A 14,234-nucleotide genomic window follows, 5' to 3' on the forward strand; every position below is an offset into this window, starting at 1 on the left:
CTCAGAAACGTAAATAAATGTTTTTAGAAGCTAAAGAAAGATTAATGGGGAAAAGATTGATACATTTATAGGTCAGCTTGTAAAAGACACTTTTTTTTCAAAACAGGAGGGAAAACCAGGCATTTGTAGGTTGGTAGTCTGATTGTTTAAGAGTTTTCCTAAGAAGGGGAGACTTTTACAGAGCTGTTACTGCAGCTGTGCATTATCTATGTATTTAGAGAACAACGTGCATCTGTGGGTATGCAACATCTCAGTTTCATGTATAAATAATAAGGGTGCTGAACAGGAACCTTGTGAAGTTCAAAATCATACTCTCTCTTTTCAAACATCAAAAACTATTAGGGAAACTATGTCAGCTCTTCTAGTCTTTCTTGCTGATTAAGCACAAAATGCAGGCTATACTGACAGCAAACCTCTCAATAGTTTGCAAAGTCTGAAAACCATAGACTATGGCTGAGACATTATAAATGTGTTTGAAGGACAAGGACAATGACAACAACAACACAACTGGAAAAATTCAAAACATCCCCTATTAAGTTTGATTATAGCTTTTCTTTTCTTGTGGGCTTTTCTGCCTTTTTTTTTTTGGCAGGATTTTGTTTATTTTGGATTTTTTTTTTTAAGTTGCTTCATCAGAAAGAAGTAGTATTTGAAAATTTTCACTTAAAAGGATATATATTTAGGATAGATATATCATCAGAAACATCACTCTCCACAAAATATCATCAAAAAGTTTATAAACAACCCAATTTCAATTTCTAATGGAATGATCTAGTTAGCCTTAATTGCAGTGTGACCACAAAAAATAGTATTAGTCAGAAAGCCTCTTGGCAGACCTATGCTTTTACTTTAATTTTCAGATGTATTTTTCTTTTTATATCTACTGTATTTAAAAGTTTATAATGCATAATTTCCCCTACAGATGGTATTTTCTAGTTCTGCTTTACTTCAAGTGAGAGAAGAGTGAAAGCAGTAGAAAACTTCAGAAAAATTAATTGCTCTTAACTTTGCACCATTTTTCTTTTCTCATCTTCTCATAAGGAAATACAAAGTCTGACACTTCAATGTTTATCTTTTGCATATAAATGCCTGGCAAACCAATATGCAAGTTGAAATGCCAAGTGAAAAGTGTTTAAAATAAGAACCATCTGACTGCTTTTGTTAGAACGTACGCGCTTAACCTATCACTAACAAAATATAGTACCACCTTTAGAAATACCATCTATGAAAATCCTTTGGTTAAATTATTGTAAAGAAGTAAGACATATATTTGCAGAGACTAAATAAGGAACAGCCTCTATTAGCAGTCCATATGGGGCACAAAATATTCTAGAAAAACCCAAAGCAACCAGTGGTTGATAAAGACGATCAAGCTAAAAAAGACAAGGCAATAAAGCTATACATTTTATAAATTATTATTGTAAATAAAGTATGTTCAATGAGGCAGAAACATGGTCAATAGCTCACCAAGGTGGCATACCATAGTCTTTGAAAATGTCTCACCATATCTGATACTTGATTATGCTGCCAACAAACAATTACAGAAAGTTTCTGTCATCATTAATATTTTAGCCTGCTCCTCAAATTTATCACCAGAAAAAAAATTCAAGAATTTCCAATTTTATTTTTCCCCTTCCCTCAATTTCCAAAATTTCCCCCTTTTCCCTAAAGGGGAAAATCCACTTTCTTGAAATGATTATTTATATTTTAGTGGCAATAGGCAGTTTTCAGACTTTTGTCACCTAAAGCTCCCTTGATCTAGGCTGAGATTTTGAAAACCATCATGATGCACATTCTTACACTTCTGTGCAATGTGCATTTTTCCATTTAGATTTTTCTCCTTTGATTCCTCAGTACCAAGACACCTTCATAACACACCATCTTGTCTTTGATTAAGAAAGACAGAAATGTGAAATCAAGAAAAAAAGCCTAACAGACAACTTCAGATGTCATGTTGAATATCTGTGATTGGAGAAAAGGTATTTTCTGTGCAAAGGCTTTGGTAAGACAGTTGTTTGACCAAAGAAGATTCTTAATTTTCAGGAAAATGATATGTCTTACTTGAAAAACTGTTACTCTTACTGCTCATTTGGCCAAAACATTCAAATTCCTAAAATGCAACGAAGAGAGCTTGACTTTGCCAGACCTGACCCAGCAGCACTGTACCAAAGATCTGAGAGTTGAGCACAGCAATCAAAGGTCCCCAAAGTCTAAACCCTGCCTCACCTGAACAAATGAAATAGAGCAGAAGATTTAGAGCTGGTGAGGCAAGTAAAAATTAAAATTCAAACCAAAAATCTACTTGTGACTTTCAGGATGTATTATTTTTAGTCTTAATTTCAGTGACTTCCTGGACTGGAGCCACAGAGTCCTGTCTGTCCCCCTGGGAAAGCCTCCTTCAACCCAGCAGTTCCAAATCCAGGTCTGAACAACAGTCCCCCTGCTGTTCTTCCAAAGGATCTCCCAGTTTCTTTTCCTACTGGAGGTCCTTCTCACTGCCCTTTCCCTTCCCTGTCACATCTTGCCCCTGCAGCCATTTTGTAGGTTATTCATGTTCAGTTCCTTTCAGGCTAAAACCATTCTTGCCCTAGAACGGACAGACTGGCTTTTTTCTCTGCTGGTTCAACATATCTTCTTAGTATACATATACACTGAACTCAAAGAGGGTCAAATGATTGTATCTCAATTCCATTCTTCTCCTAAGATTTAGATGTTTAAGCAGATCTCTGGAGGATTTTTGGATTTTTAAAAAAAGAAAAATAGCTTAGTATTATGAAATAAAAGGACATTTTGCTTAAATCCTTTTCTGTAAAATATACGACACTAAATTAACCTGTGTTAAGTAGGCAGCTAAATCCTTGTATCAAAGATATTATTTAACTGTCACTTAAATTAGTTTCAGAGATACCATTAATTACATAAAATTAATTCAGACAGTCAGTAATATGAACGAGATCCCCAGAGATCTGCTGTGCTGTGTTAACATTTGCATCGTGCTTTTGCTATAGTAGCAGAATCCAGTTTTTTCACTGTGACACTTCATATTCAAAAATGTACCCACTTCCAGCAAATATATATGGTATCCACGACATTGACTATGTCAATGACTAGGTGCCTCAGGAAAGATTTCAGTAGCTTTCTAAACCAGTAGTCAGATGTCTGTGACAATTACATAGGATGAGTACACTTGAAAAAAGGGTCTATTCTTGTCAAATTACCTAATAACAGGCTGATGTCAATAATTTAATGAATTTAAAGCTTCAATCCCACCAGTGTTTATGCTCAGATGTAGCTTCAACTCCAGCTGCTAACAGTTGTAAGATTATATAACAATGCTTATAATTAAGATGTTTGCATATGTTTAATTTTTCCTTATATGACATTTATTACTTTTTAAACAACAGATTAATTCTTGGCATAATTTTTACAAAGGGTGACCACAATGGAGTATCTGCATGCAGATGAGTTGAGACTCCCTAACTCTTCTAAAACATGGATCGGACACCTTGGCTGATTTTCAAAGCTACTGTCTCATTTCTTTATGCCATATTATACCACGCTTGCTCTTGTGTACCCCATCACCCAGGCTGTGATTTGCAATACGATTCAATCTGAGTCTTTTTTTACCACAGGGTTGACTTATTCCTTCTGTCTTCCTTTTTCCCAACATTGTCAAACAAATATTTACAATGTGCCGTGTCTTAATGCCTTGACTTTTCTTTGACTAAATAATCAACTTTCAAGCCTTAAGTCTTCCATTGCTTGGATTCATAGTATCATAGTAGTTACATGCTGTGCCAAAAACACTGTTCAGGTAATGGACCCAAAAAACTTCAGCACAAACTGGTATTAAAATTCCATTCAAAAATTAGGATGACTGGGGGCTTGGGGGTGGTGAGGGTGGGTGTCATTATCTGTTAAAAAAAACAAAACCTGAGAAAACTCCAAAAGGCATTCAATAGGTTGTGTGCTAATGAAGTGTGGCTGACTGGTTTCTGTGAGATTGCTCCCAATAACATTCTTTGAGAAAAGCCTTTGAACAAACAAACAAACGTACCTTTCTTGAAGAATAAGTTTGTTTTCCTTCTTCCAAAAGTCTTTGAAGTCAGAACTGAATTCATGCCAAATACTGAAGAAAGAATGTGGGGACACCTCCTTCTCACCCATTTTTGGTTTCATAGAGAAATAGGCTGTAGTTTCCAAAAAGCTGTCAAAGAAAGCAGAAATAGCAAATGCTTCAGTACCCACTGATTTTTTTTTTTTTTTGGACTTGACATTGAAATAGTATTTAATTATTCTTGGTAGCAGATCTAAAATAGAAAAACATAACAGTTCTGAGCTCTTCATATATAAGTAGGTACACAATTTAAGATGATGCTTCTGTAAAGTTGGGATCTGGGATTTATCACAGTTTCTAATTTTGACCAAAGTATTTTCCATTTGAAAAGCTAAAATGAACACACTGTCTACAGCCTTGAAAATCCAGATATCCACACCAACCCATATACTGCTTTTCTCTTGTGTTTAAAGCTGTTTTCAAAACACAGAGTCAAAGCCCATAGAGAACTGTAAATAAACTTCAAGTTCTGTTAGGTCTGCGCTACAACACAATAGCTTCGGCTGGAGACTACACAGAAATATTAAAACTCAAACCTGCTTTGTACTAAACAAGAAATGATGCAACAGAAAACTTGGCCCAGGAACAGCGGTGCTAGAAAACAGGTGCCCATTGTGACTACCAGAGCAATCCAACAATCCCTTCTGAGCACAGTGAGAGTAAAACTAGTGTAGCAAACACATAAGCTACCACTCAAGTAAAAGCTACTCCTGAAATGCAAAGGTCGTATTTCCCACACTGAGTGAGGATTGTGACTGCAACCAAAATTTAATGTATTTCTGAGTTTGAACTGCTTCTTTTTTTATTTCAGGAATGTCACAGGAAGGTACAGAATAATTATTTTTTAAAACTTTGCTTGATTAACTATTAGACCATTTTGTTTTTTCATTATATGTTTTGTAAATACTAGAGATTTTAAGAATGTTTTCCTGATCTCAAGCTCAACACCTAAGCCACTGGGTAATTGCTTATTTTATGAAAAATGCAATAGAAAATTCTCACTTGAAATACAGCGGTAGGTGCTTTGCTCACTGATCTATAACTATTCATTGACTCCTATGATAATTTTCTCTGAATCATACATCACAGTTTTAATACTTATGGGGAAAAATCCAATTCCAGCTAAATGGATGGAAATGTAATTTTAATCAAAGAAGTTATATCTTCATTCACGGATTACAATGGTGAAAATAACATACAAAGATTCAGCCATTCACATTGTGATCAGTCTCACAAATGCTGCAAGAAAATGTTTACCCTAATTCTCAAACCTGAGTATTCCAGTTGTTTTGTCCAACCTGAAAAATAAGCATCTACATATATTATCATACTGCAGAATAAAAAAGCCTACATCTTAAAAATTTAACATCAATTTACCAATCAAATTTTACATCACATTTTTTCCTCCTTATTTTCAATTAATTTTTCCATCTGCTAAAGAAAACGGAAGAGGTTGAGCAACAAAGATGTAGCACATAAAAATATAGAAAACATTCTCATTTTTAAACCCATGACATTGGTACTCAAACACTGTCTTACCTGATCATGTAATTTCTTCAGCTCTCTCAGCCTACCATGGCACTCTGTTCTTTAACTCAATGTTTGGTCAATAAATGCCTCTTTTTTTTTTTTTTTTTTTTTTTTTTTTTTGGGTGGGTTCTGTTGTGGGTTTGGTTTAGGTACTTTTTTCAAATTATTTATTAATGATTTATACTACTGATTAAAATACTCCATTTTACCTACATTTTTCCCAGAGTTTTATACCAGGAAAGGTATCTATCATCTATCCTCTGATTCCACAGAATCATTAATAAAGACTATCCCTAACACTGCAGTCAGCTGCACTGTTTTAAACTTCTTCCTATTGTCACATATTTTCAACTTTTTCCAAGACTGCAAATGTTCAGGGAGGTATTTTTTCTCCCAATCTCTTCCCCCAGACTTACAGCTCTGCAAATGGCTAGTAGGGAAATCCTATCAAAGACTCATTTGAATTTTCAGAATGAGTTGACAGTATTTTTGGAGGAAAGTGAGGAATAAAGAACAAGAGAGAAATCTTGAGGCATCAGCAGAGTCACATATTTTTTAAGAAGCTCTCTGAATGAAGTCCATTAATGATTTACAAAACAAAGAAAGCTTTTCATATAAGAAACCTTGTTTTGTGAGATGTATCTTCAAAACATTTTGCAAATTACAATGATGAGAAAAGAATTTGACAGTGAATGGCCATACCAAGTAATGCTTTAATATGAGAAAATGAGCTAGAATTCTACCACAAGAAAACATCCCAAGAAACAGCAAGCCAAACAAAATGAAATTCATACTGTATAACGGAATGCTCAATTAAAAAAAAAAAAAAAAGATAGAGAGCACTAACATCTATTAGAGATGCAAAGACTTCCACTGCTCTTCAATTACTCCAACTATCCTCTGAGAGCAGAAGGAGATAACCAGTGTTTCTTGCCTGATTACTGAAATCTTCCCTGAGGACTACTTGTACAACCATTACAAACTTACACATTCATACAGCTGTGTCTAAGAGCTGTAACATAATTACTAGGTTTATAGAAAGCAGAGAAATGCTCATACAGGTTGCTTGACTCCCTAGCAGTTAGTTTGGGAGGTAGGGAAAATTAGCTGTCTGTGAAATGTGAAAGAGCAGCAGCATAGCAGGTTGTCATTGTTAGTATGTGACACCTTTCTAATGCCCAATAACAATGCACAAGACATCAGCTGCAAGACAGTAATACTTCAGGGTGTAAATCTCCACAAATCAAATATTTTTTTCCATACATGCAGATCAAACAGTCAAGACAGTTGCCATGTTTTTTCCAACCAGAGAGGTCTACTCTTCTTTAGTCTCTTAGAGTTCATTTAGAAGACATATGGAAAACTGCTTGCTATACATTTGATGCTGTCATTTTTGTAGACAAAATGGCATATTTCACACATGAAATAGAAAGCAAATAAAAATGCATCAAATGATAAAACATGGAGAGCAATAAATCCTCTCTGTTGCCATGGTCTTTGAATATCTGATTTGGAAATGTTTACATATGTCAAACTAGACATATCGCAAGGCTGATTCCAGGAAGGGACATGCATTTTAAATACAAAGAGAAATTTGGATGATATTGCCATAGCCCCAAGACTAGATACAATCCTTTCAGAATTAAGCCAGGCAGAAACTATCTTAAATATATTTGGTTTTGCTCTGGGACAAGCCATTCAAATTTTCCTTTTCGTTCTTTAGCAGATTTTGAAACAAAATATCTGCAAATATCATTGTTACTATTCCTAACTGTGCATCACATAGATATTTTTAATCAAATAAGGGACTAGTTATCAAAGGTCTTTTGTTCTATACTCAATTTCTGCATCATACAACCTTGGGAAGCTCATCTAAGCTGTTTCAATTTCATTTCCCCTATCTGCAAAGTTAAACATTTATTTTGAAACAAGTGTTGCAAAGGTTGTTTAGTGTCCTCAAGTGAAAAGGTTTATATTTACACATACTCTTTCTGAGAGTCTAAATGAAAATAATATACATTAGAGAAGATCTTGAGTCATGAAAGAGGGAAAGAAGGGCATGCAGCTTAGGGATTAAAAGCGATAAAGGAGGGCACTGCCTTTGCTTCTAACAGCCTGACTTTTCAAGCATGATTAAAAATAAGACAGTGATCACACTATCATCTCAACTAGACATGGCAAAAGCCAGAAATCTTTAAACGGATTTCGACTGGGTTTCCTATCCTTCATTTTGGCCCTGGAGGAGAATTAAATAACTCAAAACAATGGAAGAGTTGCTCATCTCTGACAGGTAAGGAAGGAAATAAGATCAGGAAAGATGGTTAGTTCCTCTTCTTCCTTTCTTGTCTTCTAATGTCTTTGGTTCAAGAGTTTGGGTAATTCAGAAAAATCACTTCCGACTGATGTCTGAACTCACTGCTTTCTCAAATGTGGAAATTTTTTTGACTTTTATGTGAGCTCCCTTGAGTACAACTATGAGTCTATGAAAGTGATTTTTCAATTTGGAAGGAAGAAAGGAACGGATATGCTAACAGCCAAATCAAATTTAATGAAAAAGAAAAGAAGCTATTCACATTGCAAATAGTTCATTGACAGCAATACTAGCTAATAGATCTGATCCATTAGGAATATTTTAAGATCAGGTATGGATTATTCAGCTTTTTTCCCATTCAATTCTGAAAATGGCTAGCAAAAAGTTGCAGACAATAATTCCAATTCAAGTCTGCTGTCTGGGATGCACTGGCTGGTTTATAAATGTGTACAAAAGCAAATCAATAATACTAAGACAGCAGTAGTTTCATCTCAGCATTATTTGATCAGGCTTCCTTGGCCAAACAAATAGCAAAGTAACCATAGGTGCAGACACGTCCTGGCTGACCTTTCTGAGAAATGCTGAACGTACACACATGTATCTGGTTTCCCCATGCAGCAAACTAAATCACCTGCAAGTGTGAAGATTTGTTCCAATGTGGATTTAAAAGCAGAAGAAAACATTTCTATTCTGCATAATATTCTTCTGTTTCATAGACTATGTATTTTGGTTGAAGTTTGAACATGGATATGCTTTTCTCTTTTGGCTTTATAAATCTCTAAGCAGCATTTAGGTACATTAGTGATAAAGAACAGTGTAAATGGTGTAACTTGTTACTTTTGTGAAGCAGTTTGTTTCAGAAGCAGCTCTAAATCAGGCTGAAGCTACTAAAGTACCTTTTAGTTCAATTAAACTCACAAATAAAATTTAGAACTAAGCACATTCTACCAAAAGAAAGAAGGTAAATGGGGAAGAAAAGACTCTATGTGCCTCCTACCACTTTAACTGACATGAGTTGATGGGCATGCAAGCCTTTTCACAGTGTCCATCCTGAATTGTTGTCCACATACAGAAGGTGAGTACTTTCTTATATTAAAACTTAACTTTCTTATATTAAAAAGAAAGTTGCGATAATATGCCAGTTTAAATTAGCTTCCAGAATCATTAATCTCATCTTTGCCAATTTATATTGTGTAACTATGTATTTTGTAATATTTTTTCCTTAGAAAACAAAGGTCTCAAGAGATTTTTTTCTTCCCTCTAAAAAAAAATTTGCCAAACATTTGCAATGTTTTGAATCCTAAGTCATCTCCCTCATGCCTGGTCCCTTGCCTCCTATAAATTCATATTAAACAGAAACACTTTTTATGGCTTCCACCATATAAAAATTAGCAGCTTCAGTAACAGCAAAAAAATCCCTCTACCTTTGAAGCACCATTTTTTTTTTCTCCCAACAAAAGCTCAACAAAAAAGCATCCAATATTAGGAACAGAAAATTATGTTTTGACAGGCCAGTCTGTCTTGTTCATGAGAATTTTAACACCCTCCCTCCCACTTCACTAATGCTTTACAACTTTAGTGATCATATACAATGATCAGTATTATCAGTTGTACATAATTATTGGTGACACGAATGCAGAACTTTCATAGTTTATACTAATGGCAGCACACCCTGTAACTGAATGCTTTTGCATAGTGCAGAACATATACTGTGACAGAGACTGTTAAATTCAATAGGTATTAGGACTATAGCTTCGCAGTTAAACATTTTGGGGAAAATAAAATTTTAGGAAGACTGATGATCTCAATGTGTTAACAGTGAATAAACCCTATTTCAATCTGAATTTAAACAGCTATTCCAGACTCCTCTATTTACTTAGTTCTATGGGAGAGTATTTCTTTATTCCTGTCTTTCAGGAACAAATTGCCTCATAATAACAGGTTGCAAACCAGCAAAATAAAATGGCCATAACTAAATTAAATATACTTTTTTTAAAAACTGAATGTGAGCACTGAGACTTTCAAAATCTTTATTTTAGAAAATATTTTTACTGGGTCCAGATTAAGATATATTGGTTGGGTATGATGAAATTTGCCTAATCAATCCTTGTTGCTTATATCTTCTGTAGACATTAGGCTATCAGGGATCACAGTTAATACTACATTTAAAAAGCATTCTGCAAAATCTTCCCTCACTGGTTCAATTATTTTTTAATATGTATTTTTATTCTCATTCATCTCTAAAACAATAGGCTACAACCTGGTCCCTCTATACGTTTGGGTTGATTCCAAGCTTTTCTGAATTATTCTCATGTAAACAAGTGCTCCACTGATATAACAATACCATCTTTTATCTAAGGTGGCATAGGATTAGGTGCTAAATTTTACCAGGAGTGAGTTACTTTGGCAAACCGAACCTTTTTGGTGACAAAAAATATACTGTGCTGAAAAAGCCATTCTGCATATACTGAGTCATATTCCGACCATTTGAAAATCAAAGATGAGGAAATGTAGGTTAGAGGAATTTTTGCTACCTTCTTTACATCAGATGCAAAGCATTTTTCAGCTACATCTCACCCAGTAACTGGGGTTTATGTGAACCTAAATTTTGCTGTGAATATTATTGGTCATATTTACATTCAAGAATATTGTTCAGTATAAAATATGAATTGAGACAATATGTTAGAAAGAGAACTAACTTTTTGTCTTGTCTTTACCTCTGATATTGTATTCTAACGGTCCACTCCAGGAAAAAAAAATCTAAAAATCAAGCTTTTTTAACATGACTCTTCAAAGGCATTTTTTTGTTGCATGTGCTTTTCCCATGAATTTTAAAATGACAATTTTATATCAGCTCAAACTTTCTCCCGAAACCTTGGCTTCAAGTAGTTAAAGTTCTCTAGATGCATTGGTGTTAGCTGCAACCCGCTGTTACCTGAGTACCTTGCATAAATGTATAGGCTCTCTATCTTGGACTTCAATGCTTTTAATTCATGCTAGCATGGATATCATGCCCATGCCTGCCAGACATATGGCTAACTCTGTCCTAAGCTAGACACAGGCAATATAAGCATGTGTAAAACAATACCATGTAATTTTGTTCACTGGAGAGTCAGGCCCAGTAACATATCCAAGAGAAAACTATTTTTCTCTCTTGAAAAGACAAACATGTGAGCTTCAAACATATTAAATAACCCCTGGTTGGTTGAACTTGAAAAAATAATAAGGTGCTGTTAGACACAGAATACAGCAGCAAAATGAATTTCAACAGTAGTGGTCTGACAGAAAAGCTGCTGCCTCAGTGCTGTAAGAAACAGCTAAAAAGCCTCATGTGAAAGCCCAACTTGACTTAAGATCTTTATGTCAACACTCCTCATGTTCACTAGAGGCCTTCTAAGCAATCATTATTACTTAAAAAGGTTATAATTACCTAAGGAAGTACTCCAGAACTGTTGTGCACTAAATATTGTGTTAAAAGTTCATTATGGTTTTTCAATTTATTGATTACAGGCTCAGCCCTGTAATCTGCCTGCTGTCATGATGTGGCTCATTTCTATAACTGAAATTCATGAAGAAGCATCGTCAGGGTTATCTAAGAAAATAATAATTATATAATGGACTAATATTTTTTTCTTAAATCTAGAGCAAATTATTTAGATATCTGGATGGAAACCACACACATGATTTACAAAATTTCAGGTACACATAAGATGAACTCATCTTTGAAAATACAATTCAGCATAGATAAAATTTTATATATGTGCATTGACAAAAATACACTCTAAATATAGCAAGTGAAATGAATGTACAGGGTTTGGGTTTTTTTTGACATAATCATAATAATTTATATTATGCTGCTCAAGTCAAACTTGGGTTTCAGTTTCTATTCTTTGAAATTTTATTCTTTATAGAATAAAAATGGCCTGAAATACTTGGGTATTATAGAACATCCTAGCATTTAAAAAATCTTTTGATGCAGTTTCACCTTAACCCTTTGTGGTTGCTCTAGAGAGCATTCTTAATTCAGTGTGTAGGAGCTCTTTCCTTAAAATGCATCCACTCATATCATCATGGCCAGCACAACTATGAATAGAAGAAATTGATCCTTTGCTGAAAACAGAACTGTTCATGGGGGTTTTCATATTCTTAAAGTCAATTACGGAAAAATCCCATGACATGAAATTGAAAGACTTCAAAATCTGTCTTGATGAACTGTCAGGTTGGAAAGGTCTTTATTTGCATTTTTCAAACTTTAAGCACTTGAGGTTCACATCTCAAGTTATCCCAATATATTCTCTTAGAAGTGAAATAACCTTTGAGTAGATGAGTACAGAAGATGGGCAGCATTTTCTAAAAGGATTGCCTAAAATGTGAAAAGGTGGCAGCCACTGAAATGAATAGAAATATAGTACTAAATAACCATATCAGCTCTGAGTTTGTGAATCATCAATAGTCACACATACATGCAAAGTTAGAAAAACCATATTCCTTTGGCTAAAGAAACCTATCTCATGTCTGGAGGAGCAGTTCCTATTCCTTCCAAGAAGGCTTTATAGGGTTTCGGGTCTGGGGTGATCACGCCCCTGCCATTTTCTTTAGGAGAAGGCAGGAAGTTTTACCTCCTCCACAGACTGATTAAGGCAGAACTATCTTTCAGGCAGCAACTGAGAAAAGAAGCAGGTGAAGTTATTTCATGAGAAGCTCTCATTTAAGACATAGTACAGAAGAGATCTGGCCCAGTGAAGCTGTTTGTGAATTAGCTTGTTAAAGCAGTCAAGAAACAAGGCACGAGGCCGAGGAACAAACCAAGGAAGAGCAAAGAGACAATGCTTTTTTTTCTAGTCACCTAATCTCCATATTAGAGAAGTACAGTGGAATTTCAGCAGTAGGCTGAAGCAATCCCTATATCATGGATCAGCTTGTGGATGGCAGCCTTCCATCAGCTGGAAATTGTTATGGAAGGAATGACCTATATTGTACAGATTATTACTGGATAGTTCCCAGATGAGTTAACACAGCAGTTGTGACCTAATTAAATCCCATCCCTGACGTTCTGCTTTTCTATTTGCATATACATGACAACAGCAACATAATATTTTAATACTTAAAGTAAATTGTAACATGCAGCAAGGAAGAAAGGAACAACGCCAGTGGCAAATCAGCATAAGAGAGTAAAAGAGACGTGTTATCCACATTTGAGTCGCAGACCTTGCAAATGCAAACACTGACTATGAAGGTCTTGGGAAACAATCTAACCAAACGGCTCAAGTAGACAATATGATGAAAGAAAAGTCCTGCTGAACATAATCAGAAGCTGATGCACAAGGGAGAGGCACTGGAGCTAATCACACATAAACACATGCACACAAGCATTTTACTTCAGCTGCAAGAGCTCAAGAGGAATATCTTGGTTTTTTGAGGGCTACTCAGTGAAACCACCTGCTGAACATAAACTGGAAGCTAAACAAAATGTGACACATTGAAAGACTTTAATTCATGTATTATTTTCCCACTAATTTTACTAGCTACATGGTTCTTCCATTCTTTCCTCTTCTTTTAATCCTCAGTCTGATGCCACAGCATTAGTTTTGGGTTGATCAGATCCAAGTTATTTTAACTATATTGTTATCAGGGTGTTAGCTGTATTGTTATCAATGCTATTTAGCCGTGTAACTGTAGTTGCGCCTTAAACTAACATCCTTTATCTTTTACCGTAAGATCTAAGAATAAACCCTCTACATGAACTTTACAGTAAGTTGCATAAAAATCAGCTTACTTGGCAGAATATTAGATCTCTGAATTGTACCCCAGTCTGTAAGGAGTTGCATTAACTTTTGTTTGTATTAGCACTGAATGCCATTAAATACCAACTAATTTCAAACCAACAAAATAAAACTATTTTTCAAAGCAAGCAGGCCAAAATCTTTAAAAGAAAAGATAATGCTCTTACAGGCAAAAAATCAATCATTTAAATGGTTAAGAACTTGTGTCATTTGGCAAATATTTTCAGAAAAGTACAAGGACTTAATCTTCCAGGATAAGACCAATTACCCATATATTAGAAGAGACTTTCTGACATAACTAAACTGCTGGCTAAGTTTCCATTACTGCATATCTACGGTCCTGATATTTTGTCAGAGACAGGATACTAAACTAGAATGATCCAAACTGTTTAACAGTCTGTAAGCTTCTTCTATACACATTTCCTCTGCTCAGCAAGTATTTACTTTTTGCTGATCCAACTAATGTATACCTAGGGTCTGAAATGTATTACCC

At 35.0% G+C, this 14,234-nt stretch overlaps 1 protein-coding gene across 2 annotated transcripts in view; it reads right to left on the reverse strand.

The window, feature by feature from the left end:
• FMN2 (formin 2) overlaps nt 1-14,234 on the reverse strand; it is a 158,814-nt gene that overhangs the window by 21,518 nt on the left and 123,062 nt on the right. For both annotated transcript variants that reach the window (XM_030268221.4, XM_030268218.4), the window contains one exon: nt 4,058-4,207. In XM_030268221.4, coding sequence (XP_030124081.4) covers nt 4,058-4,207 — 150 coding nt within the window. The remainder of the gene's footprint in view (nt 1-4,057; nt 4,208-14,234) is intronic.

This window comes from Taeniopygia guttata, chromosome 3 (genome assembly GCF_048771995.1).
Source record: "Taeniopygia guttata chromosome 3, bTaeGut7.mat, whole genome shotgun sequence".
Taxonomy (NCBI): domain Eukaryota; kingdom Metazoa; phylum Chordata; class Aves; order Passeriformes; family Estrildidae; genus Taeniopygia; species Taeniopygia guttata.